Source organism: Oncorhynchus kisutch, linkage group LG11 (genome assembly GCF_002021735.2).
Source record: "Oncorhynchus kisutch isolate 150728-3 linkage group LG11, Okis_V2, whole genome shotgun sequence".
Lineage (NCBI taxonomy): Eukaryota > Metazoa > Chordata > Actinopteri > Salmoniformes > Salmonidae > Oncorhynchus > Oncorhynchus kisutch.
In genome coordinates this window covers 18,248,421-18,275,000 of record NC_034184.2, presented here as the reverse complement: position 1 = coordinate 18,275,000, position 26,580 = coordinate 18,248,421, and the positions used below count along the sequence as shown (strand labels likewise).

General features: G+C 42.8%; 1 protein-coding gene across 4 annotated transcripts in view; it reads right to left on the bottom strand.

The window, feature by feature from the left end:
* LOC109898917 (serine/threonine-protein kinase LMTK1-like) overlaps positions 1-26,580 on the bottom strand; it is a 156,177-nt gene that overhangs the window by 24,551 nt on the left and 105,046 nt on the right. For 3 of the 4 annotated variants that reach the window (XM_031835400.1, XM_031835401.1, XM_031835402.1), the window contains exons 3-4: positions 19,751-19,884; positions 145-286 (exon numbers count right to left, since the gene is read on the bottom strand). In XM_031835400.1, coding sequence (XP_031691260.1) covers positions 145-286; positions 19,751-19,884 — 276 coding nt within the window. Of the gene's footprint in view, positions 1-144; positions 287-4,335; positions 4,589-19,750; positions 19,885-26,580 lie in introns of those variants that run through there. The other variant, XM_031835403.1, reaches the window with a different exon arrangement.

Sequence of the window (26,580 nt, the reverse complement as noted above, 5' to 3'; positions counted from 1 at the left end):
AAATGTGGAAAAAGTCAAGGGGTCTGAATACTTTCCGAATGTGCTGTACTTAAATCTTCTTGTTGAAAGAAAAGTATTTGAACTGCAATGAACTGAAACTAAATGAGGGTGAGAGACAGAGAGACAAAGACATGTTCGTCCTACCTGATCGTCCTGGTTGTTTGGCCATGGGGAGTGACACCTCAGTCAGGGGCAGGATGTAAACATCAGGTCCGCTCTGGGATGCAGGGGATGCCAGGGTGGACAGGTCCGCCTGGTACTCCTCCCCCTCGGCATTCTCAAACTCCTACAGGAGAGGACAAAAAGGTCAGAGGTTAGATAGTTCATACTGTGTCATTCCCTGGAGTTTGAACCCTGGGGAGCGCGTGCGTGCGTGTGTGTGTGTGTGTGTGTTTGTGTAGAGAGAGAGAGAGAGTATTGGAAGAATTTGGAGACAGGATATAAGTGTAAAGCCCCTTAGTTGTATGGAGTTGTGTGGTGGGGTGGAAACTATGGAAAACTGTGACCCTTTGTAGCGTCCTCCAGCACCCACTCCAATTCTTCCCCCCATCGTCCTCACCGCTCCTTCCATCCATCCCCCCATACATCCATCCTGTCCCACGAGAGAATATACACACACAGGCCACACACACCCTCTTGTCTCTAGGTCCACAGCTTCACACGGTCCTTAACGGCCCCTCTAACATGTGTTTTCACTCTCAGGGTCACTCGAGAGCCAGGAAAACACATGCCTCTAACACGTACCCTTACAGAGATCACACACATGCAGTTCCCATAACACGTACTGCTACAGAGTTCACACAAACACACATAAACATCCACTCACATATCTCTCCCACATACAGCACATACGGAAAGTATTCAGACCCCTTGACTGTTCCACATTTTGCTACGTTACAGCCTTATTCTAAATACCCAGAGATGTTCGATCAGGTTCAAGTTCGGGCTCTGGCTGGGCCACCCAAGGACATACAGAGACTTGTCCCGAAGCCACTCCTGCGTTGTCTTGCCTGTATGCTTAGGGTTGTTGTCCTGTTGGAAGGTGAATCTTCACCCCAGTCTGAGGTCCTGAGCACTCTGGAGCACATTTTCAAGGATCTCGCTATACTTTGCTCTGTTCATCTTTCCCTCTGTCCTGACTAGTCTCCCAGTCCCTGCCGCTGAAAAACATCCCCACGGCATGATGCTGACACCACCATGCTTCACCATAGGGATGGTGCCAGGTTTCCTCCAGACATTACGCTTGGCATTCAGGCCAAAGAGTTCGATCTTGGTTTCATCAGACCAGATCATTTTGTCTTTAGGTACCTTTTGGTCAGCTCCAAGCTGTCTGTCATGCGCATTACACTGAGGAGTGGCTTCCGTCTGGCCACGCTACCATAAAAGCTAGATTCTCCCATCGTCACAGAGGAACTCTGGAGCTCTGTCAGAGTGACCATAGGGTTCTTGGTCACCTCCCTGACCAAGGCCCTTCTCCCCTGATTGCTCAGTTTGGCCGGGAGGCCAGCTCTAGGAAGTTTCTTGGTGGTTCCAAACTTCTTCCATTTAGGAATGACGAAGGCCACTGTGTTCTTAGGGACCTTCAATGCTGCAGACATTTCTTGATACCCTTCCCCAGATCTGTGCCTCGACACAATCCTGTCTCGAGCTCTTCAGACAATTCCTTTAACCTCTTGGCTTGGTTTTTGCTCTGACATGCACTGTCAACTGTGGGACCTTACAGTGCCTTGCGAAAGTATTCGGCCCCCTTGAACTTTGCGACCTTTTGCCACATTTCAGGCTTCAAACAATCAGATATAAAACTGTATTTTTTTGTGAAGAATCAACAACAAGTGGGACACAATCATGAAGTGGAACGACATTTATTGGATATTTCAAACTTTTTTAACAAATCAAAAACAGAAAAATTGGGCGTGCAAAATTATTCAGCCCCTTTACTTTCAGTGCAGCAAACTCTCTCCAGAAGTTCAGTGAGGATCTCTGAATGATCCAATGTTGACCTAAATGACTAATGATGATAAATACAATCCACCTGTGTGTAATCAAGTCTCCGTATAAATGCACCTGCACTGTGATAGTCTCAGAGGTCCGTTAAAAGCGCAGAGAGCATCATGAAGAACAAGGAACAAACCAGGCAGGTCCGAGATACTGTTGTGAAGAAGTTTAAAGCCGGATTTGGATACAAAAAGATTTCCCAAGCTTTAAACATCCCAAGGAGCACTGTGCAAGCGATAATATTGAAATGGAAGGAGTATCAGACCACTGCAAATCTACCAAGACCTGGCCGTCCCTCTAAACTTTCAGCTCATACAAGGAGAAGACTGATCAGAGATGCAGCCAAGAGGCCCATGATCACTCTGGATGAACTGCAGAGATCTACAGCTGAGGTGGGAGACTCTGTCCATAGGACAACAATCAGTCGTATATTGCACAAATCTGGCCTTTATGGAAGAGTGGCAAGAAGAAAGCCATTTCTTAAAGATATCCATAAAAAGTGTTGTTTAAAGTTTGCCACAAGCCACCTGGGAGACACACCAAACATGTGGAAGAAGGTGCTCTGGTCAGATGAAACCAAAATTGAACTTTTTGGCAACAATGCAAAATGTTATGTTTGGCGTAAAAGCAGCACAGCTCATCACCCTGAACACACCATCCCCACTGTCAAACATGGTGGTGGCAGCATCATGGTTTGGGCCTGCTTTTCTTCAGCAGGGACAGTGAAGATGGTTAAAATTGATGGGAAGATGGATGGAGCCAAATACAGGACCATTCTGGAAGAAAACCTAATGCAGTCTGCAAAAGACCTGAGACTGGGACGGAGATTTGTCTTCCAACCAGACAATGATCCAAAACATAAAGGAAAATCTACAATGGAATGGTTCAAAAATAAACATATCCAGGTGTTAGAATGGCCAAGTCAAAGTCCAGACCTGAATCCAATCAAGAATCTGTGGAAAGAACTGAAAACTGCTGTTCACAAATGCTCTCCATCCAACCTCACTGAGCTCGAGCTGTTTTGCAAGGAGGAATTTCAGTCTCTCGATGTGCAAAACTGATAGAGGCATACCCCAAGCGACTTACAGCTGTAATCGCAGCAAAAGGTGGCGCTACAAAGTATGATCTTAAGGGGGCAGAATAATTTTGCACGCCCAATTTTTCAGTTTCTGATTTGTTAAAAAAGTTTGAAATATCCAATAAATGTCGTTCCACTTCATGATTGTGTCCCACTTGTTGTTTATTCTTCACAAAAAAATACAGTTTTATATCTTTATGTTTGAAGCCTGAAATGTGGCAAAAGGTCGCAAAGTTCAAGGGGGCCGAATACTTTCGCAAGGCACTGTATATAGACAGGTGTGTGCCTTTCCAAATCATGTCCAATCAATTGAATTTACCAAAAGTGGACTCCAATCAAGTTGTAGAATCATCTCAAGGATGATCAATAGAAACAGGATGCACCTGAGCTCAATTTCTAGTCGCATAGCAAAGGGTCTGAATACTTAAGGGAATATGTTGTTTTTTTTGTTAGTTTTTTGCAAAGAATTCTAAAAACTTGTTTTCGCTTTGTCATTACGGAGTATTGTGTGTAGATTAAGGAGGAAAAATAAATATATATAATACATTTTTGAACAAGGCTGTGGTCAGAATACTTTCCGAATGCACTGTACTGTATACAGCAACCTAGATCAAACAGACACATAAACATGCAGCCCTCTCACACATAGCTGCACACGTGTACATATGCACATACCACAGTGCTCGCACACATAAATAATAATAATACATTATCTTTATATATCACTTTAAAAGTTGCTGTACAATTGTAGAAATGAAAAAACAAGAAACAGAACTCTAAACAACACAACACATTTGCAACTATTGAACTCCAGTGGTTCATTTTCTGTGTAACATTCTCAAAGAACTAAAAACACAAAAGAATGTAATAACATTCCCTTTCTATGACATCAAGCATTGGACACTTTCACAGAACACATTCACTGAACACATTCACAGCGAAAGTTCAGACTACACTTGTGCCTCTGATAATATCTTTCACTGATTAGCCAACTAAAAGACTAAACATTCTCCGACCAGACCTCAAGAATCTGTCCAGGTGCAGCTTCCTAGCTTGATGGGCGTTCTCCGGTCCGCAAAACTGTTTCTGGATCTGCTCCAGTCTGCGATGTGGAAAAAGGTTGGGAACCCCTGTTCTATAAGAACCTTCTGCAAGAGCAGCTGGAGCTGAATATCAGCCTGATACAGACTCTTAGCGAGAGCTCAGACTACACTTGACCTTCTGATGACATTCCCTTAAATAACATCCCCACCATTTCTTACCTGAGCTCAAGTTCCATTGGGAAAGCAGGCGTGTTGGTCACCCACAAGACACAAGATCACTTGTACCCTGTACCCCAAATGTCTCTGCAGAGCAACAAGCTAAAATAACCTGTTTCCCTACCTCCCACCCAGGGTGGCCCAGCTGGTTTGCAGGGCATGGTAGTGGCAGTGCCAAGCACAGAGCCTACAGTAGGAGCATGGTCCTGCAGTTGAGATAGTCTTCATTGTTGAGTTCAGCAGATAACAGCTAGCTAGCACTCTGGTGAGACCACAATGGTTCAACTCAATGTCACAGATGGAGAGAGAGAGAGAGAGAGGGAGGGAGAGAGAGAAAGAGGGATGGAGGGGAAAAGAGAGAGGAGAAGGGATGAGCAGTGACTCCCAGTCCAAAAGGAAGTTCCTGTGCTCCTCCCGAGCGGGAAATAAAGGTGGGAGGAGGGCAATTGAGAAAACGAGAGAAAAAAGCCTCCACAAAAATGTGAGGCACAAGGAAAACGTTTCACATTCTATCGTGACATCACTCTCCAATCTTCTATACTTCTTTCTCTTCTATCACTCTCGTCTCCAGCCAGGGAACATGTGCAGGGCAGGCCCCTTCCCCACTGAATGATGAACACACACACACACAAACACACGCACATGCACACACACAAACACACAATAACTAATCCTAAAATCCCCTCTTCCTGCTCTGGGAGAGGCTGTGTCTAATTCCAGATGGGGGCCTTGGGGTCTGGGGGGCCGGATGTACTGTGGGCTCTGGGGTATGCCCTTCCTCACGCCCTCGCTCAACCCCTGCTCACCCCTTTCTCCTTCTCCTCTTGTTTGAATTACTTCTGCCATGTCTGTCTTTCAAACATAATGGAAGAGAGATATATAGATTGAGAGACAAAGGGAGAGAGAGAAGAGAGAGAGAGAGAGGGCGAGACAGAGGGAGCGCAAAGAGAGAGGGAGATACAGCTGGAGAGGAAAGAGAGAGAGAGGGAGATGCATAGGGAGAGCAGAGAGAGAGAGGGAGAGCGAGCGAGACGGAGGGAGAGGAAAGAGAGAGAGAGAGATGCATAGGGAGAGCAGAGAGAGAGAGAGCGGGAGTGAGAGGGAGTACAAAGACAGTGAGAGGGAGAGACAGATACAAAGGAAGAGGGAGAGAGAGAGAGTGAGAGCAGAGAGCGGGAGAGACAGAGACAGAGTGGAGGGAGAGAGAGACCGAATGAAGAGAGAGAGAGAGAGAGAGAGAGAGAGAGAGAGAGACAGAGACAGAGACAGAGACAGAGACAGAGAGAAGAGAGATTGAAGTTCTTAGAGGGAAGAAATGAAAGAGGATCAATCATTGGTGATTAAGGAGAGTATCAGTCTTCTTAGCTCCCCAGTGACAGATAATTGACAGACTTAGTCTCAAGTATGCCCTTTCTTTTTTAAATTCTCTTCTTCAAAGTCACTATGGCATGAATCTTCATTTGAAGTAGAGCGTGGAAACTGTCATAGGCATCTGTGCCTGTTTCACTTTAAAACAATCCTCTGTATGTGCATGTGTGTGTGCGTAGATGGTTAATTCATTGAAAAATGTATCGTTCTGTCTCACTCAAAAGGTCTCAAAGCACTTAGCGTGTCCTCTTTAAGGTTGCTGGGAGCGGTAAGCACAGTTAGCAGAGAGTCTCTGGAAGACACAAATCAAATCTAATTGTGTTACCGCATACACATATTTAGCAGATGTTATTGCGGGTGTAGCGAAATGCTTGTGTTCCTAGCTCCAACAATTCCCAACAATACACACAAATCTAAATGTAAAAGAATGCAATTAAGAAAAAATTATATATTACGAGCAATGTCGGAGTCCGCACTATAATATATATATGTATATATATAATGTACTGTGTGTATATATACACAGTACACAGTACATAAATATATATATATATATATACAGTGCCTTGCGAAAGTATTCGGCCCCCTTGAACTTTGCAACCTTTTGCCACATTTCAGGCTTCAAACATAAAGATATAAAACTGTATTTTTTTGTGAAGAATAAACAACAAGTGGGACACAATCATGAAGTGGAACGACATTTATTGGATATTTCAAACTTAATTTGAATAATAATTTTGCACGCCCAATTTTTCAGTTTTTGATTTGTTAAAAATGTTTGAAATATCCAATAAATGTCGTTCCACTTCATGATTGTGTCCCACATGTTGTTGATTCTTCACAAAAAAATACAGTTTTATATCTTTATGTTTGAAGCCTGAAATGTGGCAAAAGGACGCAAAGTTCAAGGGGGCCGAATATTTTCGCAAGGCACTGTATATATATATATATATATATATATATATATATATATATATATATATACACACACACACACAGTACATTCGGAAAGTATTCAGACCCCTTCACTTTTTTTCACATTTTATTACGTTACAGGCTTATTCTAAAAGTTATTTAAAAAAATGTTTTCTCATCAATTCACAACAATACACACAAATCTAAATGTAAAATAATGCAATTAAGAAAAATTAATATATTACGAGCAATGTCATATATATATACATATTTTGCACATTTATAAAATTTTTAAAACAGAAATACCTTATTTACATAAGTATTCCGACCCTTTGCTATAAGAATCAAAATTGAGCTTAGGTGCATGCTGTTTCCATTGATCATGCTTGAGATAATTCTAACATCGCGTCAACCCATACGTCATCAAAGTGCATAGCTGAACACTGTATGCTGGCAAAACTTGGTTTGTTATTTTAACAAAAAAAGAACAAATATTTTTTCAACATAACTAGCGAACTTGTTGTTGCATGGATTCCGCGACGCAGTTTTCTTTTACCAGCTAGGACCTCAATTTCTTGTCCCAGAATCCCGCTTAACTGACAGATTAAAGTTTGCTTGAAAGAGCCGCTAACCTAGCTAAGCTGTTAACGTTAGCCATCAAGCTAACGAAGTTAGTCCCAGATGAGTTTTCCCATGTAGCCTCCTTTGTCTGGAGAAGTAAATGAATGGTTCAAGCGCTGTAGGAGCTGTAACTACAACGCTTTGTTTTTTGGGACAAACTGGATCACTCAGAATTCCAATGCGGCAATTGTTTGCTTGCCGAGGATTATAGGCTTAACTTGGCTTCCTTGATCACGCAGGTCGCCAGCCTTCGTAAGAACCTTGGGAAAACGCAGGGTGGAATGTTTACCTTTTTTACACCGGTGGCTGGATGGAGTTTGCGCATGTTGGATGCATCCCATCTTGTCATTTTTCGTAATCCGACTGGGCGGTGTTGCCCGGAGTTGCCCTGCCTCTCTTCCCACATCTGATATCAGAGTCCAAGAAGCACAGCAAGAGGTGCATGGCAATCAAAGATGGTCATGTCACGAGCCATGGAAGCCGAAGACAGTCTACACTCCCAACGAGAGACCTAGAGCAGATACAAACAACAAATAGCTTCACCGCCCTGGTGCCTGATCTTCCTGCACCTTCTTCGCTTGGGGTACCTGTGACTGCGGACACTGTGCCTACTCCTACTCCTACCCCTACGATTTCGAAGTCGATGCAGGCAACCTTCTGTCCCTGCTCTGGATCGAGCAGGGCTTCTCCATCTGTCGGAGGCCTGAAGCTACGTGTTCAAGTTATCCTGCCTCTCGCCTGTCCTTAAAGGATTCTCAGAATCCTGTGAAGCATGGGAGTGGGTGGATTTCCTCATCCTTCTCACCAGCCGTGATTTTGGTCAGCTCCATAGTAATAATGTGACTGTTCCTGGTGCAAAAACAATGTCTTATCCCGGAGGTCAAGTAAATTACATTACTAAGCTGCCCATAAATGTACCAAGCCAGGACATGGACATCAATTCTATCATAGTCCATGTGGGTTACAATGACATTATGAAGGGCAGCTCTTAATAGTGGATTGCAAAGAGCTGATTGACTCTCTGCTAGGCACTAATAAAATACCCATCATATCTGGCCCTGTACCCTTTCTCAATCGTGGTATTGAACGCTTTAGCATGATTCTTTCTCTTCACAACTGGCTACGTGATTATTGCAGCTCAATGTTAGATCACCACTAAAATCCAAAAAAACACACAGCCATTTTCCCCAGCCAAAGATAGAGTCACAAAAGCAGAATTAGAGATAAAATTAATCACTAACCTTTGATCATCTTCATCAGATGACACTCATATGACATCATGTTACACAATACATTTATGTTTTGTTCGATAATATGCATATTTATATCCACAAATCTCGGTTTACATTGGCGCCATGTTCAGAAATGCCTCCAAAATATCCGGAGTAATTACAGAGAGCTACGTCAGATAACAGAAATACTCATCATAAACTTTGACGAAAGATACATGTTTTCCATATAATTAAAGATACACTGGTTCTTAATACAACCGCTGTGTCAGATTTTTTTTAAACGTTACGAAAAAAGCATACCATGCAATAATCTGAGACGGCGCTCAGATGTAAATATATTTCTTCGCCATGTTGGAGTCAACAGAAATACGAAATTACATCATAAATATTCTATTACCTTTGTTGATCTTCCATCAGAATGCAGTGCAAGTTCCGCAATAAATCGTTGTTTTGTTCCATAATGTCCATTACTAGTGTCCAATTAGCTACTTTTGCTAGCACGTTTAGTTCACATGTCCAAAAGCTGGCGCTGGTCCAGGCGAACTCGGACGAAAACTTCAAAAAGCTATATTCCAGGTCGAATAAACTGGTTAAACTATGTAGAGAATCAATCGTCAGGATGTTATTATCATATATATCCAATAACGTTCCAACCGGAGCTTTCGTTTTTGTCTACAGAGTAATGGAATGCAAGGCGATATAATGACTACTGCGTAACCAGGAACTGGCATTCTGCCAGACCAGTGACTCAAATAGCTGCCATCCAGTCCCACATCACACTAGTGGCTTCATTCCACGTTCTACTGACTGTTGACATCTAGTGGAAGGCGTAGGAAGTGCGAACAGATCCATATCTTATTTGGATGTGAATAGGCGATGAGTTGAAAATCAACCAGCACCAGAATTTCCACTTCCTGTTTGGAAGTTTGCCTGCCCTATGAGTTCTGTTGTACTCACAGACATAATTCAAACAGTTTTAGAAACTTCAGAGTGTTTTCTATCCAATAGTAATAATAATATGCATATATTAGCATCTGGGACAGAGTAGGAGGCAATTCACTATGGGCACGCAATTCATCCAAAGTGAAAATGCTGCCCCCTATCCCTGTCTAGGACACAGGTTCCGCTAACGGAACCCCCCCACAACATTCCGCCAAAAAGGCTACGCGGGAAATTCATATGTTGTGTTTTCGCTGTAAAACATTTTAAAAATCAGAAATGATGGGTAGATTAACAAGATGTTTATCTTTCATTTGCTGTATTGGACTTAATGTGTGAAAGTTAAATATTTCAAAAAAATATTTTTGAATTTCCCGCGCTGCCTTTTCGGCAGAATGTTGTTGGGGGGGTTCCGTTAGCGGAACCTGTGTCCTAGACAGGTTAATAGTGGATTGCAAAGATCTGATTAACTCTCTGCTAGGCACTAATAAAATACCCATCATATCTGGCCCTGTACCCTTTCTCAATCGTGGTATTGAACGCTTTAGCATGAATCTTTCTCTTCACAACTGGCTACGTGATAATTGCAGCTCAATGGGTGTAGCTTTTGTTGACAATTTTGAAACCTTTTGGAAACAAAACACGTTTTATAAGGAGGATGGAATCCACCCAAATCATTTGGGTTCCTGGATCCTTTCACAGAATTATAAGGCTGCATTGAGACAATGACTTATCAATGACCCAAGCCCAGCTCAGTAAATCCTAACAATTGGTTCGCAGAGTCATCATAATGCTTTAGAAAATGTACATTATAACAGGGGCATTGGTAGACACAATGTAAGTAACCTAATTTATGTCCCTCTAACTGCCCTGAATGTCTCTGCTGATCCTGCAGCTATTGTATGTAGCAATCATGTGCCTATGAACCAGATCTATGCTGTTAGCACTGGGGCGGTGGGCCCAAGTAGGAAGTCCACAGTGTGCAGCTCAACCTGCACTAACCTAAATAACATGAGAATATCTACTTCTGCTAAGCTTCCCAGTAAAGCAACAAAATCAAGCATGCATCCCAGAAAAGTGCTTTAAATAGCCCATGTTAACATATGTAGCTTAAGAAACAAGGTTCATAAAATTAATAACTTGCTAGTAACAGATGACATTCATATACTGACTATCTCTGAAACTCACTTAGACAATACCTCAGGTCATAACATTTACAGAAAATACAGAAATGCCAGGGGTGGAGGTGTTGCTGTTTAAATTCACAACCACATCCCTGTAAAAATTAGAGAGGAACTCCTGTTAAATCCTGTTGAAAAAATATGGCTACAGGTTCATCTGTCTCACCTAAAACCCATTCTTGTGGAAAGCTGCTATAGACCACCATGTGCTAACAGTCATTTTCTGGGTGACTTAAATATTGAGTGACTCATCAAGCTGCCCACTCAAGAAAAATCTATAAACTGTAACCAGTGCCTGCAAACTCAGCTCCATGATTAATTGAATCAGATGGCTCATGCATCACAAGACTGACTAATATTGCTAACTACTTTAAAAGGATAATAGCAGATGATATTTCCACTCCTATTTGCCATAGCTTTCATTTAAGCCTACTAGAAAGTGTGTGCCCTCAGGGCTGGAGGGAAGCAAAAGTCAGTCTGCTACCTAAGAATAGTAATGCCCCCTTTACTGGTACAAATAGCTGACCAATCAGCCTGTTACCAACCCTGAGTAAAGTTTTGGGAAAAATTGTGTTTGACCAGATACAATGCTATTTTACAGTAAATAAATTGACTACAGACTTTCAGCATGCCTATAGGGAAGGACATTCAACAAGCACAGCATTTACACAAATGACTAATGATTGGCTGAGAGAAAGTTATGATGAAAAGATTGTGGGGGATGTCTTGTTAGACTTCAGTGCAGCTTTTGACATTATCGATCATAGTCTGTTGCTGGAAAAACTTCTGAGTTATGGCTTTACACCCCCTGCTATATTGTGGATAAAGAGTTAACTGTCTAACAGAACACAGAGGGTGTTCTTTAATGTAAAACTCTCCAACATAATCCATGTAGAATCATGAATTATCCAGGGCAGCTGTCTAGGCCCCTTAATTTGTTCAGTCTTTACTAATGACATGCCACTGGCCTTGAGTAAAGCCATGCAGATGACTCAACACTATACACGTCAGCTGCTACAGTGACTGCAACACGTAACAAAGAGCTGCAGATAGTTTCAGAATGGGTGGTAAGGAATAAGTTAGTCCAAAATATTTTTTAAACTAAATGCATTGCATTTGGGACAAATCATTCACTAAACCCAAAACCTCAACTAAGTATTGTAATACATATTGTGGAAATAGAGCAAGTTGAGGTGACAAAGGCTTGGAGTAACCCTGGATTGTAAATGGTCATGGTCTAAACATATTGATACAACAGTAGCTAAGATTGGGAGAAGTCTGTCCAAAATAAAACGCTGCTCTACATTCTTAACAGCACTATCAACAAGACAGGTCCTACAGGCTCTAGTTTTGTCGCACCTGGACTACTGTTCAGTCGTGTGGTCAGGTACCACAAAGAGGGACTTAGGAAAATTGCAATTGGCTCAGAACATGGCAGCACGGCTGGCCCTTGGATGTACACAGAGAGCAAACATTAATAATATGCATGTCAATCTCTCCTGGATCATTGACTTCATCACTACTTGTATTTCTGAGAGGTGTTGACATGTTGAAAGCACCAAGCTATCTGTTTAAACGACTAGCACACAGCTCAGACACCCATGTACACCCCACAAGACATGTCACCAGAGGACTCTTCACAGTCCCCAAGTCCAGAACAGACTATGGGAGGTGCACAGTACTAGATAGAGCCATGCCTACATGGAACTCTATTCCACATCAGTTAACTGATGCAAGCAGTAGAATCAGACTGTGAAGCTATACAAACATAGGCACAGACACATGCATACACATACATGATAACATATACACACACGGATTTTGTGTAGATATGTGGTAGTGGAGTAGGGGCCTGAGGGCACACAGTGTGTTGTGATATATGTTATGAATGTATTGTCATGTATTTAAAATTGTATAACTGCCTGAATTTTGCTGGACCCCAGGAAGAGTAGCTAATGAGGATCCATATTAAATACAAATACAAACACAACTTGATTGGAGTCCACCTGTGGTAAATTCAATTGATTGAATTGGGCATGATTTGGAAAGGCACACACCTGTCTATATAAGGTCCCACAGTCTCTGAATGTCCTTGAGCGGCCCAGCCGGAGCCCGGACCTCAACCCGATCTAACATCTCTGGAGAGACCTGAAAATAGCTGTGCAGCGACGCTCCCTTTCCAACCTGACAGAGCTTGAGAGGATCTGCAGAGAAGAATGGGAGAAAATCCCCAAATACAGGTGTGCCAAACGTGTAGCGTCATACCCAAGAAGACTCTGAGCTGTAATTGCTGCCAAAGTTGCAAAGGGTCTGAATACCTATGTAAATGTAAATGTGATATTTCCGGGTTTTTTTGTTTTATTAATTTGCAAAAATGTTTTAGAAAATCTGTTTTTGCTTTGTCATTATGGGTTATTCTTTGCAGATTGATGAGGGAAAAATCTATTTAATCAATTTTAGAATAAGGCTGTAACTTATCAAAATGTGGAAAAAGTAAAGGGGTCTGAATACTTTCCGAATGCACTGCATATACAGCAATAGTTGAATAGGTTGGCCTTGACTAAAAAACATATGAAATTAGTAAAACAGTATGTAAACATTGTTCCATGTCTACGTACAGTACAAAGGGCAGCAACCTCTAAGGTGCATGGTACAGTAACCGGGTGGTAGTCAGCTCGTGACAATGACTAAGTTCAGGGCAAGGTACTGGGTGGCCTTGAGATAAAATGGAGCCAGAAGAAATGTCAGCAGTTTTATGGGCGCCCAACCAATTGGGCTATTATGTGTTTTTTGGTTTTGTTTTTTGTCATGTATTTTGTACATAATGTTTCTGCAACCGTATCTTATGGCAAAAAAAGAGCTTCTGGATATCAGGACAACAATCACCTCGGATTACAGTTGCTGCGCTAACGCGACAGCTAGGAGTATCACTTCTTTAGTGAATAAGAGTTCAAGGGTAGCCAAGTGGTTAGAGCATTGGACTAGTAACCGGAAGGTTGCAAGTTCAAACCCCTGAGCTGACAAGGTACAAATCTGTCGTTCTGCCCCTGAACAGGCAGTTAACCCACTGTTCCTAGGCCGTCATTGAAAATAAGAATTTGTTCTTAACTGACTTGCCTAGTTAAATAAAGGTAAAAAAAAATAAAAAAATACCCAGTTGCCATGCTATATGCTCAGCCTGACTAACCATTGCCTGTATACAGCCTTGCTACTGTTATTTTCCACTGTCTTTTTACTTTTGTTTTATTTCTTTACTTACCTATTGTTCACCTAATACCTTTTTTCGGCACACGTGACAAATACACTTTATTTTGATTTGATAGATGTTTTTCGGTCTCTCGGTCCCAGCATTGATGCACTGTACTGATCTCGCCTTCTGCATGATAGCGGTGGGTGAACAGGCCGTGGCTCGGATAGTTGATGTCCTTAATGATTTTTTTGCCCTTCCTGTGACATCGGGTGCTGTAGATGTCCTGGAGGGCAGGCAGAGTACCCCCAGTGATGCATTGGGCTGACCGCATCACCCTCTGGAGAGCCCTGCGGTTGCAAACGATGCAGTTGCCGTACCAGGCGGTGCTGAAGCCTGACAGGATGCTAGCTGAATTTCTTCAGCCTCCTGAGGATGAAGAGGTGCTGTTGTGCCTTCTTCACCACACTGCATGTGTTGGGTGGACCATTTCAGATTGTCAATAATGTGTACACCAAGGAACATGAAGCTTTTTACCTTCTCCACTGCGGCCCTTCGATGTGGATTGGGGCGTGCTCCCTCTGCTGTCCCTCTGCTGTTCAGCTCCTTCTTTTTGTTGAGGGAAAGGTTATTTTCCTGGCACCACTCCACCCGGGCCCTTACCTACTCCCTTTAGGCTGTTTCGCCATGATTGGTAATCAGGCGAGTTGGAGGCATGCGTGGCCACACAGTCATGGATGAACAGGGAGTACAGGAGAGACCTAAAAATGCACCTTTGTGGGGCTCCTGTGTCGAGGATCAGAGAAGTAGAGGTGTTGTTTCCTACCTTCTCTACCTGTGAGCATTCCATCAGGATGTCCAGGACACAGTTAGACAGGGCATGGTTCAGACTCAGGGCCCCAAGCTTAATGATAAGCTTGGAAGGTGTTATGGTATTGAAGGCTGAGCTGTAGTCAATGAACAACATTCTTACATAGGTATTCATCTTGTCCAGATGTGCGATGGCGATTGCATTGTCCGTGGGCCGTATGCAAATTGCAGTGGGTCTAGGGTGTCAGGTAAGGTGGAGGTGATATGATCCTTAATTAGCCTCTCAATGTCACGCTTACATAAATGATTCAGGAGACAAATGCAGGAATGTGTAATAGGGTTTTTTATTGTCCCCAATTACGTCATGACCAAACAAACACTATACAAAAACACAGACAAACCAAAACAAAAGAGCGAGGAGTACCTCGAATAAATAACACATGCGCACAATGATTAACACACGGGATGAGACCTGTAATCATCTGCGCAATCCTCAAGGGCACGAAAGCCCAAAACAGACAGCACAGGTACACACACACACCAATGGACATTGTAACAACAATCGACAGCCCAATGGAAACCAAAGGGCATACTTATACAAGTACTAATCAGTGGGAATAGGGGACAGGTGTGTGTAATGAAAGTTCCAGACGGATCCGTGACACTCAAAGCACTTCATGATGACAGAAGTGAGTGCTACAGGGCGATAGTCAATTAGTTCAGTTAACTTTGCTTTCTTGGGTTCAGGAACAATGGTGGACATCTTGAAGAAAGTATGAACAGCAGACTGGGATAGGGAGAGATTTAATATGTTAGTAAACACTCCAGCAAGCTGGTTTGTACATGCTTTGAGGACTTAAATGCGGTTTTTGGTTTGGGTAGGTTTCAATCATCACAGTGGGAACAACATCCCCCATACATTTCCTTATGAACTCGGTCACCTTGTCAGTATATAGTCTCAGAGGCAACCCGGAACATATCCCAGTCAGCGTGATCAAAACAATCTTGAAACATAGATTTCGATTGGCCAGAACAACATTGAATAGACCTTAGCACAGGTACTTTCTGTTTGAGTTCCTGCCTATAGGAAGTGTCGTGTCTTCACTATCATTAACTGAAGACTGATAGTTTTTATCAATGATTCTCTGTAATTAGTTACTATGCGATCAACTGATTAATCACGTAACTAATTAACTAGGAAATTGGGGCACCAAGGAATAATATTCAGATTACAAAGTTATCATTTCCTAAAATAACTTTTCAGATATTTTACCTGATCAATTAGTCTTCGAATTAATGAATGATTTACTTTACCTCACGTTAGTCTCATTCCAAACGTCATAAATGGTTGGTTATCTGCACAAACCCAGTCTTCACTAAGAGTCATCCATACATCAATTGTCTTAAATCATTTATTTATTACTAACTAAGTAATTCACAGCAATGCATAAACAAACAGTAAATATGGTTACATGAAATGATAGGAGAATGTGGCCTAGTGGCTGAACAGGCATGGCGGCTTGTTAGACAAGAGGGGGAGTGGGGGTCAACTAAGAAGTCACTACAGAGTGATAATTATAACAATTAAAATGCTAATCCTTTACACATGAATGCTCACTCATTCGGGAACAATTGCAATCAATATATATACACTGCTCAAAAAAATTAAGGGAACACTAAAATAACACATCCTAGATCTGAATGAATTAAATATTCTTATTAAATACTTTTTTCTTTACATAGTTGAATGTGCTGCCAACAAAATCACACAAAAATGATCAATGGAAATCAAATTTATCAACCCATGGAGGTCTGGATTTGGAGTCACACTCAAAATTAAAGTGGAAAAAAACACACTACAGGCTGATCCAACTTTGATGTAATGTCCTTAAAACAAGTCAAAATGAGGCTCAGTAGTGTGTGTGGCCTCCACGTGCCTGTATGACCTCCCTATAACTCCTGGGCATGCTCCTGATGAGGTGGCGGATGGTCTCCTGAGGGATCTCCTCCCAGACCTGGACTAAAGCATCCGCCAACTCCTGGACAGTCTGTGGTTCAACGTGGCGTTGGTGGATGGAGCGAGACATGATGGCCCAGATGTGCTCAATTGGATTCAGGTCTGGGGAACGGGCGGGCCAGTCCATAGCATCAATGCCTTCCTCTTGCAGGAACTGCTGACACACTCTAGCCACATGAGTTCTAGCATTGTCTTGCATTAGGAGGAACCCAGGGCCAACCACACCAGCATATGGTCTCACAAGGGGTATGAGGATCTCATCTTGGTACCTAATGGCAGTCAGGCTACCTCTGGCGAGCACATGGAGGGCTGTGCGGCCCCCCAAAGAAATGCCACCCCACACCATGACTGACCCACCGCCAAACCGGTCATTCTGGAGGATGTTGCAGGCAGCAGAACGTTCTCCACAGCGTCTCCAGACTGTTACGTCTGTCACATGTGCTCAGTGTGAACCTGCTTTCATCTGTGAAGAGTACAGGGCGCCAGTGGCGAATTTGCCAATCTTGGTGTTCTCTGGCAAATGCCAAACGTCCTGCACGGTGTTGGGCTGTAAGCACAACCCCCACCTGTGGACGTCAGGCCCTCATACCACGCTCATGGAGTCTGTTTCTGACCATTTGAGCAGACATGCACATTTGTGGCCTGCTGGAGGTCATTTTGCAGGGCTCTGGCAGTGCTCCTCTTTGCACAAATGGCGGAGGTAGCAATCCTGCTGCTGGGTTGTTGCCCTCCTACGGCCTCCTCCACGTCTCCTGATGTACTTGCCTGTCTCCTGGTAGCGCCTCCATGCTCTGGACACTACGCTGACAGACACAGCAAACCTTCTTGCCACATCTCGCATTGATGTGCCATCCTGGATGAGCTGCACTACCTGAGCCACTTGTGTGGGTTGTAGGCTCCGTCTCATGCTGCCACTAGAGTGAAAGCACCGCCAGCATTCAAAAGTGACCAAAACATCAGCCAGGAAGCATAGGAACTGAGAAGTGGTCTGTGGTCCCCACCTGCAGAACCACTCCTTTATTGGGGGTGTCTTGCTAAATGCCTATAATTTCCACCTGTTGTCTATTCCATTTGCACAACAGCATGTGAAATGTATTGTCAATCAGTGTTGCTTCCTAAGTGGACAGTTTGATTTCACAGAAGTGTGATTGACTTGGAGTTACATTGTGTTGTTTAAGTGTATTTACGCTCAGTGTGTCGTCTTGATCGCTGGTGAAAAGTTTTTCTTTTGTAGAATTGTCCATCTCTCTCCATCTTGGTTAGAGGGGATAGTTCAAAGTTCATTATAGAATGGATGTTTCGGCGGTTGTCGTTCTTTGCGTTCAATTATACCGAATTTCTAGCTGCAGACTAGTAATTAATATCAAAGACTTGTTCTTATTCTGTCGGTGTCGATAGTCTAAGAGTTTAACCACGTGGTATGGTTAAAAAGATTCAGCAATGGTCTACACCTTTAGCCATCTCGTAATTGAGGTAAGCTTGGTCTGGTGATAATTTCTCAAAGTTGGGTTTTATTTGGAAGGGCCGAAGAGGGCTGTCCCAGGATGTCTGACCCTAACTGGGCTCAGGGGCGGTCCTCTGATTTAGTTCAAATCAAAAGGGAATTGTATTTTGCTTCATTAAACAGTCCACAATCATATTACACAATTATAAAAACAGTATCATACTCACTCATTCATCTTATACAACAATTAGATGTAAACCTCATATCTGAGGCTATTATATAAACAGTGTTATGGTAATGTGGCCACAACGTCTCTCTTCAGCTTCCCAAGTTGTGACAAACGGACCAGTTCGTAGCTGGATTCTTCACCGATCTTTTACACTTTCTCTGGAACATGAAATGTGTTCGTACCTCAAGTTCTGTGAGGTGGAAGGATTTCCTTTGTCTCCGTGAAAAACTACTCTCTATAACTGTGTGTCCATGAGGTCTTCTCAGGAATTTACGATCTCTGACCACAGCAGCCTAGTTGAAGGAGGCAAGAGGGGGAGGCAGGGAGAGGGGGATGGGGTTGCTATACTCAAAGAGGCCAACGTCATGACAGAAGGGAGGAGCAGAACGGATTTGTAACCTGATTATCCGAAGGGAGAGAGTAACAAAGTGAGAGTACTACAGGCAATGTGTTGATAGAACTTTGGTCGCGTTTTCCTCAGATTTGCTTTGTTAAAATCCCCTGCTACAATAAATGACGCCTCGAGATATTCGTTTTCCAGTTTTCAAAAAGTCCAGTGTAGTTCCTAAAGGACCGTCGTGGTATCGGCTTGAGGGGGAATATACAGGGCTGTGACAATAACCAAAGATAATTATCTTGGAAGGTAATGCGGTCGGCATTTGATTGTGAGGGATTATAGGTTGTGTGAACAAAAGGACTTGAGTTCCTGTATGTTACCACAATCACACCATGAGTAGTTAATCATGAAACACACTTCCACCTTCCTTCTTCTCAGAGAGTTCTTTATTCCTATCTGCACAATCTACTGAGAACCCAGCTGCCTGTATGGACGGGGACAGTAATGTATATCCGGAGAGAGCTATGATTCTGTGAAACAGAGTATGTTGTCTCTCTGGAAGGAGATCTTGGCCCTGAGCTGGTCTACTTTATTGTCCAGGGACTGAACATTTATGAGGAATATACTCGGAAGTGCACACCTCCTGAGTCAGACTAGAAGTCCACTACGAATACCTCTTCTCTGCCAGCGGAGTCTTGGAGCAGCCTCTGGCATAAGTTAAATTGCCCTGGAGGGTATGAACAAAGCATCCAATTCGGGAAAGTCGTATTTCTGGTCAGAATGCTGGTGAGTTACTGCCGCTCTGATATCCCAAAGTTATTCCCGGTTTATGTAATAACTCAAAGAAATGTTCTAGGCTAATAATGTAAAAACAATAATACTGCAGAATTGCTCAGGAGCTAAAAACAGAGCTGCCATGCTGTCAGAGCACACACACACAGTCACTGGAGGAGGTTTCATCTGAGTGCAGTTTGAGAGAGTAACATGTCAAACCCATCTAATGGGTGTCATCAGCTCTGTGTTTGTGTGCAGGTCACTTTTATGAACTTCCAAATGGAAAATAGTACATGGTGCAGTGTGCGCGTCTGTGTGAGTGCGTGTGTGTGCGTCTATGAGTATGTCGGTGTCTGAGCCTCACCTTAAAGCCGATGTGTCCCTTCTTGCAGCAGAGGCAGGCCAGCATGAGGAAGACAAAGGTGAAGAGACCAGACAAGGAAACAGCCACCACCGCCAGAGACGACGGCCACGACAGCCCACTCAGAGGAGCACCATCTGCAGGACAGATTGAGGTATTACAGCTTAAAAACTACAACAACAACAAATACACTGCCAGAGAAGACGGCCATGACAGCCCACTCAGAGGAGCACCATCTTCAGAACAGATAGAGGCATTAGCATAGACAATATATCATATAGGGGCTCGACAACACCAGCTTATCTAGCTAGGCTTCTATATCTATGGTTATCAAAACCAGAGATCCAGACAATAGATCATACAGCCTAGCCTCTGGCTATGATGCTGCTGTCAGCATAAGACAATGACGAGGACACCCCCTCAATTGGGTAAAAATATCATTTTTATTATTATAATTATTGCTGAAAATTGGACTTTGTTTAATATTATATTTCCTATGGTCCAGGACATTTAGACAATGATGACACCATGCCAATTAATGAAAAATGGTAAATTTATTGAAGAGTCATACAGACTGGGGCTGCTTCCTTGTGGGGCTACAGCGCACTGCATCTCTATATGGGCTAAATATGGCCATTTAAATTGGAAGCTATTCCCCTACTATTTTTATTGTACTACTGTTTAGGATAGACGGCCAGTACCACACAATTCCTTTTTTTTAATTTTTTTTTGCTGTCACCCTCCGTTTACGCTAATGAGGTTATCTCCCAGGGAGGACTTGGGTTACAGGTTATGATGAATTATTGTGAAGATCTAGATTATAGATTTCCTTTCTTGCACATCATTTTTGACGACCAATGGGTGGGTTCCCCAGTGGATCCTGCTTTTGTTACACATCCATGGGCTTATCAACACTAAACATAACAATGACATTTTTAATATAACATTCCTGTTTCAAAAATTAAGAAAATAGAAATTCAATATATGACCTTGTCCAATCACCACACTTACTACTGCCAATTAGACATTTCAGAATCTCCTAAGGGTCACAAGATGTGCGTTTCAATGTTTCACTACTACATAATCGTACATTTTGTGATGAATTTTAAATTGAACTAAGGTAATTCATAATGATTAATAAAAATTCAGTCGATGACCCCCGGATTCTATGGGATGCCACCAAAGGTTTTATTAAAAATAATGCAACTGCTTTGCAGCTGGGTTGAATGAATCACAATTCAATAAGATATCAGAACTGGAAATGTTAATTTATTGATAAGACAGAGAGCAGAATTTGCTTTCCATTGAGTTAGACTCAACCTTTACTTCCATGGTAATCGTCCCAGTTGTTTATTGGCCAACACGCTATGCAGTAATGATCACATACTGGGAATTACGGGCCTCCCGAGTGGCGCAGCGGTCTAAGGCACCCGGGTTGTGTCGCAGCTGGCCGTGACCGGGAGACCCATGAGGCGGCGCACAATTGGCCCAGCGTCGTCCAGGTTAGGGGAGGGTTTGGCCTGGCTGGGATGTCCTTGTTCCGTCGCGCTGTAGTGACTCCTGTGGCGGGCCAGGCGCATGCACGGTGACACCGTCGCCAGTTGTACAGTGTTTCAAATTGGTGAGGCTGGCTTCCAGGTTAAGTGAGCAGTGTGTGAAGAAGCAGAGCGCCTTGGCAGGGTTGTGTTTCTCCCCAATTGTAAATACCAATTGGAGAAAGAAAAAAAAGAGGTATACATTTTTTTTTTTAAGATAGCAGGGGGATTACTATCAGAACCTAAATGAATCAATCAAAGATTCTTCTGCTTCTATAAAGAACTGTGCACCTCAGATTGTAAATCCTTTCTAAAAGAATGAAGAGCTCCTCTTCTCTCAACAGAGGAAGCCTGTTGAATAAAGGCAAATCATCTGAATAAGATGGTATTCCTCCTATTGCTCGAAATGATTAACACAGGCGTTCACAAAGGTTTATTTGTGAGAGATGTGAATACAGCACTAATGGTGTCATCAATGGTGAGGGTGAGGTTGCCAGCTTTAGTGAGAGTGGATTTGGTGCCTATGAAGAGGACTTCCGACTGTTGCATCCATTTATTGTGGAGAGGCAGGATTCAATGTGGGTCAGAGGTGGGTTGAGGAGGGATTTGGTGCTGAGGCAGATCTGGATGTCATCGGCATAGTATTGGAAGTCAAGGTTGAAACGTGGGTAATCACCTACCTCACTCTCACCCAATCCGCCAGTGGATACAGTTACTATTAGAAGTTATAACATCAGAATCATCCAAAGCCCAAAACATAGGGGATAAGTGGTGGGGAGGCAGGTGGGTAAACAGAGATATGTGGGGGTGGGGACTGACAACCAACCTGTGTTGCTAGCGGGGTGGGATCATGTGTTCCTGGTGGGGGGGATGCGGGTGGTTGGACGGAGACAGAGGGGAATAGGAGTTGGGGGTGTAGGCCCACTTTCTGTTCCTTTACATACCAATTATTACAAAATCCTAACTTCTTCTGTGTGATCAATATGATGTATCTCTTAGTGGCAGCCTACAAGTACATACTGGTATAAACTGAGTGTGTGAATTGATATGAATTTTGGAACTGTAACCCCCCCCCGCCCCAACAAAAAATTACAATGAAAATAATGATTTATTTGGTAAGAAAAAGAAAAGTACACCATGTTGCAGAGACATGAGTATCTTCTTCAACTAGGTACATTTACTATAATTAGATAGAGTCAATTAAATATTTTGCAGAAGTAATATATTGATGTCTGTTATTCAGCAAACACTTTCACTCCACTTTGAAAACAAGACATTTCCTAGATAATGTATCGCCTGTGATTTAACGTGTTTTAAACAAATCTACATGTTATTATGTGAAAGTGCCATAAATATGGTATAAATCAGCAATTTGAATGAGATTTGCATAATAGCATATTTTCTAGTGTTGCTTCACACTACAACTTACACTACAGCGAATTAAAACGAATACGTACTTTTCTTTCATTTCTGAGAGAGAGAGAGAGAGAGAGAGAGAGAGAGAGAGAGGCAACAGGGTAATTAAATTAGGATCCTACATCTGTACTGCAATATAGTGCACTACTTTTGACCAGAGACACATGGGCTCTGGTCAAAAGCAGAGCACAATATAATGAATAGGGTGCCATTTCAGACACTCACTTTGTCTACAGAAGTGCTTGGCTGATATAATTAAAAGCAATAGACACACAGAGACACAAACACACAAGCAAAGTAATGTAAGGCAACATGCTATTATGATGAAATATTAATTAGAGGTCTGAGTTGATGTTGTTTACTACCACCACAGCGCGCACTCTCTCTCTCACTCCCTCTCACTCACTCCCTCCCTCTGCCTCCCTCTGCCTCCCTCTCTCTCATTTTGAACTGTGTATTTTTTCCAATCTTTTTGAATAATATCTCACATCTAATTTCGTCTCTTAGACCCAAGTTGTTATTTTTACCTAAGGGTTGAGAGGGCCAGCGGTTACCATGGAAACAGATTGGACGGACAGCCATGTAGGATTGTCTTCAGCTGTAAATCTCCTGTGTTGATCCATGCCAACACACACACACACACACACACACTTTGTCATGTCTGCTGCCAGTTTGTGCTGATCCTGTGAGCGCTGGTACCACTGCTGGCAGGCTCTTAGTATGTATCATGCTTTTAGGATAATTGGGCATGGAGATTATGCAGAATGTAAAGATCACAGTAGGAAACAAAGGTGGGATCTACAGTCGTAGCAGTCAGTTGTTGGATTTGCTCATCATCCTAAAATAAAGCCACATTTGTGGAACTATAATGGAACAGTAGTACTTTGTGTTATGTAGTACTTTAATTAAAGACGTCTAAAATGTCCTGAACACACCAGTTAACAGAGAGGTGGAGGAACACCTTGGCAAAAGCCTGCTTATTGGCTAAACCAGTCAATGCTTCTCTAGCCCTACAAAAGAGCAATCTAAAGGCTTTCTATAGGGCTAACATCAAATTATACTAGTTATTTGGCTTGGGACTATAAAGGATCACCAAGAGGAAGATTATTATTCTCTAGTACTCTGCACTGTGCTGTTGTGAGCTGTATTAAACCCACTCACCCTCCACACAACGTCTACATCGATCAGCCCTATGGTTCAATGGGGGGACCATACCAGGACCAGAGCACAGCTCTCCATTAATATTAAAGGAGTAGATTATATTTGAGAGGCACACTAGGGTCTGCTGTGTTCAGCCTCAGATTAAAATAAAACACTTAAAGCTAAGCTAATACTAAAGGCCTGTTCAAATAGAAGTGACAGGAAAGACAGGGGGTAGTATTCAACCCAATGTGCTATATAGCCTATACAATGTGTTATATAGCCTATACAATGTGCTTGGCAGACTAGCTCTTTTAATGGGGCTAGTGGTGGTGAGGAGATAGTAAATAGTGGTTTAATGCCTGATCCTGGATCCCTGTTCAAACAGAGAGTGTCTCCCAGTGCTTCCAATAATGATGGGCTATTGGGTAGAGGCCAGGGAAAATGGCGAGAGTGGATAAACAGATACATTGGAAGGTCTAGACTGTATTGAAGTGTGTTTAGAAGCCTAGCTGGGTTTAACTGCAGATGTGTGTGTGTGTGTGTGTGTGTGTGTGTGTGTGTGTGTGTGTGTGTGTGTGTGTGTGTGTGTGTGTGTGTGTGTGTGTGTGTGTGTGTGTGTGTGTGTGTGTGTGTGTGTGTGTGTGTGTAAAAGCAATAACTAGACAGACACACACACTCAAATATAGATACACACACAGGTAACTGCCAAAATAAAGGAGACGTTGGACCACCATGAGCCACATCAGCTTCAATGCACCATGGCATAGTCTACATTGGAGGGATGTGACACCATTATTCCACGAGAAATAATATAATTTGTTGTTTTGTTGATAGTGGTTGAAATCACTGTCTCAGGCGCCGCTCCAGAATCCTCCATAAGGGTCCAATTGGGTTGAGATCTGGTGACTGAGACGGCCATGGCATTTGGTTTACATCGTTTCCTTACTCATCAAACCATTCAGTGACCACTCGTGCCCAGTGGATGGGGGCATTGTCATCCTATGGGGGCTTAGCTATGGTAGCCAAAATAATGGCCTGCCCAGCATTTTTATACAATGACCCTAAGCATGATGGGATGTTACTTGCTTAATTAACTCAGGAAACACACCTGTGTGGAAGCACCTGCTTTCAACATACTTTGTATTCCTTCATTTACTCAAGTGTTCCCATTATTTCGGCAGTTACCTGTAGATAGACAAACACATACACACGCACATGCTAGATGCACGTCGATACACAAACACACACAATGCCTCTGTGCTGCGTTGCTGTTGAATAGCTGGGTGAGAGTTTGATGGCATTGTCTCTATCCCGCCTAATGAAGCTGGTGTAGATGGAAAATCTCCCTCTCCTGCTCTGAGCTATAATGAGCAGAGATCTTAAGAAAGACAAATAGCTTCTAGCTCCCTAAAGGTCACTCCTCCTCTGGGAGATAGAGACAGACACCAAGCACATCCCTTCATCCCTTCAGATACACGCCAACCACATGGCACAGCATATCCCTCAAGAGAGAGGAGAACATTTTTAAGAGAGAGCACAGTTTTTTTAAGAAAGGAGGAGGGAGAGAGGGAAGGAAGGAGAGAGAAAGAGAGAGAGAGAAAGAGAGAGAGAGAGAGAGAAAGAGAGAGAGAGAGAGAAGAGAGAGAGAGAGAGAGAGAGAGAGAGAGAGAGAGAGAGAGAGAGAGAGAGAGAGAGAGAGAGAGAGAGAGAGAAAGAGAGAGAAAGAGAGAGAAAGAGAGAGAGAGAGAGAGAGAAAGAAAGAGACACAGTCAGGTCCATAATTATTGGCACCGTTGATAAAGGGCAAAAAATATGAATAAAAAAAATAATACAAATACTGAGCTATATTGTATGCTCAATTTTTTTACATTCTAATATTTTATACTAATACAATTGCTCAATTGCTTTCTTCAACAAGTAATGAAAACAAATCTAAAAAAGGGCTAAAACTGACACCTGTTTTCAATACTCTAGCATACTCCCGTTGAAAGGATAACGACGCGGAGTCTTTAAAGAAAATGTTTTAAGAGATTGGCGAACACATTGGGAGGGATCTTAGAGATTTCCAGATCCTTGCTCTCCTTCGTCTGCCCTCTTCAATTCAAACCACAGGTTTTCAAGGGGCTTCAAGTCCAGAGACTGAGACTTGTTGATTTTCAATGCCAAACCCACCGCTGCTTTTGTGTGGCGTAAGACCTGTATTTTAATGTCATATGACAGTGGCACCGGTTCCAATCCAAGTGCCAATGCCGTTTATCAAACTCCAGGCGTTGCTATGGTCAGACGACATGAAAATAGAGCTCTTTGGACACGCACACAAGTGGTTGGTTTGTCAAAAGCATACCGTAAGTACACCATACCTATGGTAAAATATGGTGGTGGGTTTTTTATGTTTAGGGTCTATTTCTTGTTAAGGTTAACTGTCTTTTTGGTCATCTTTATCAAGGACCTGACTATACATAGAGAGGGAGAAAAGGTATTTTCGAGCTGAACGTGTAAAAGCACTTTTCTTAGCAAGCTACTTGTGTAGAAACCCCATGCCTTTCATTGAGTGACTCAGGGGTGGTAGGCATTTTTAGCACAGTGAAGTGGAGAGAGCTGAAAACCACTCTGATGAAGTGTGGAGGAGAGGAGAGAGTGTGAGAGAGTGTGGGAGAGAGAGAGAGAGATGGGGGGGGGGGGGGGCTGTGTTCGAGAAACCCAACAGCCCCTTCTCTCTCCCCCTTCTCTCTCCCCCTT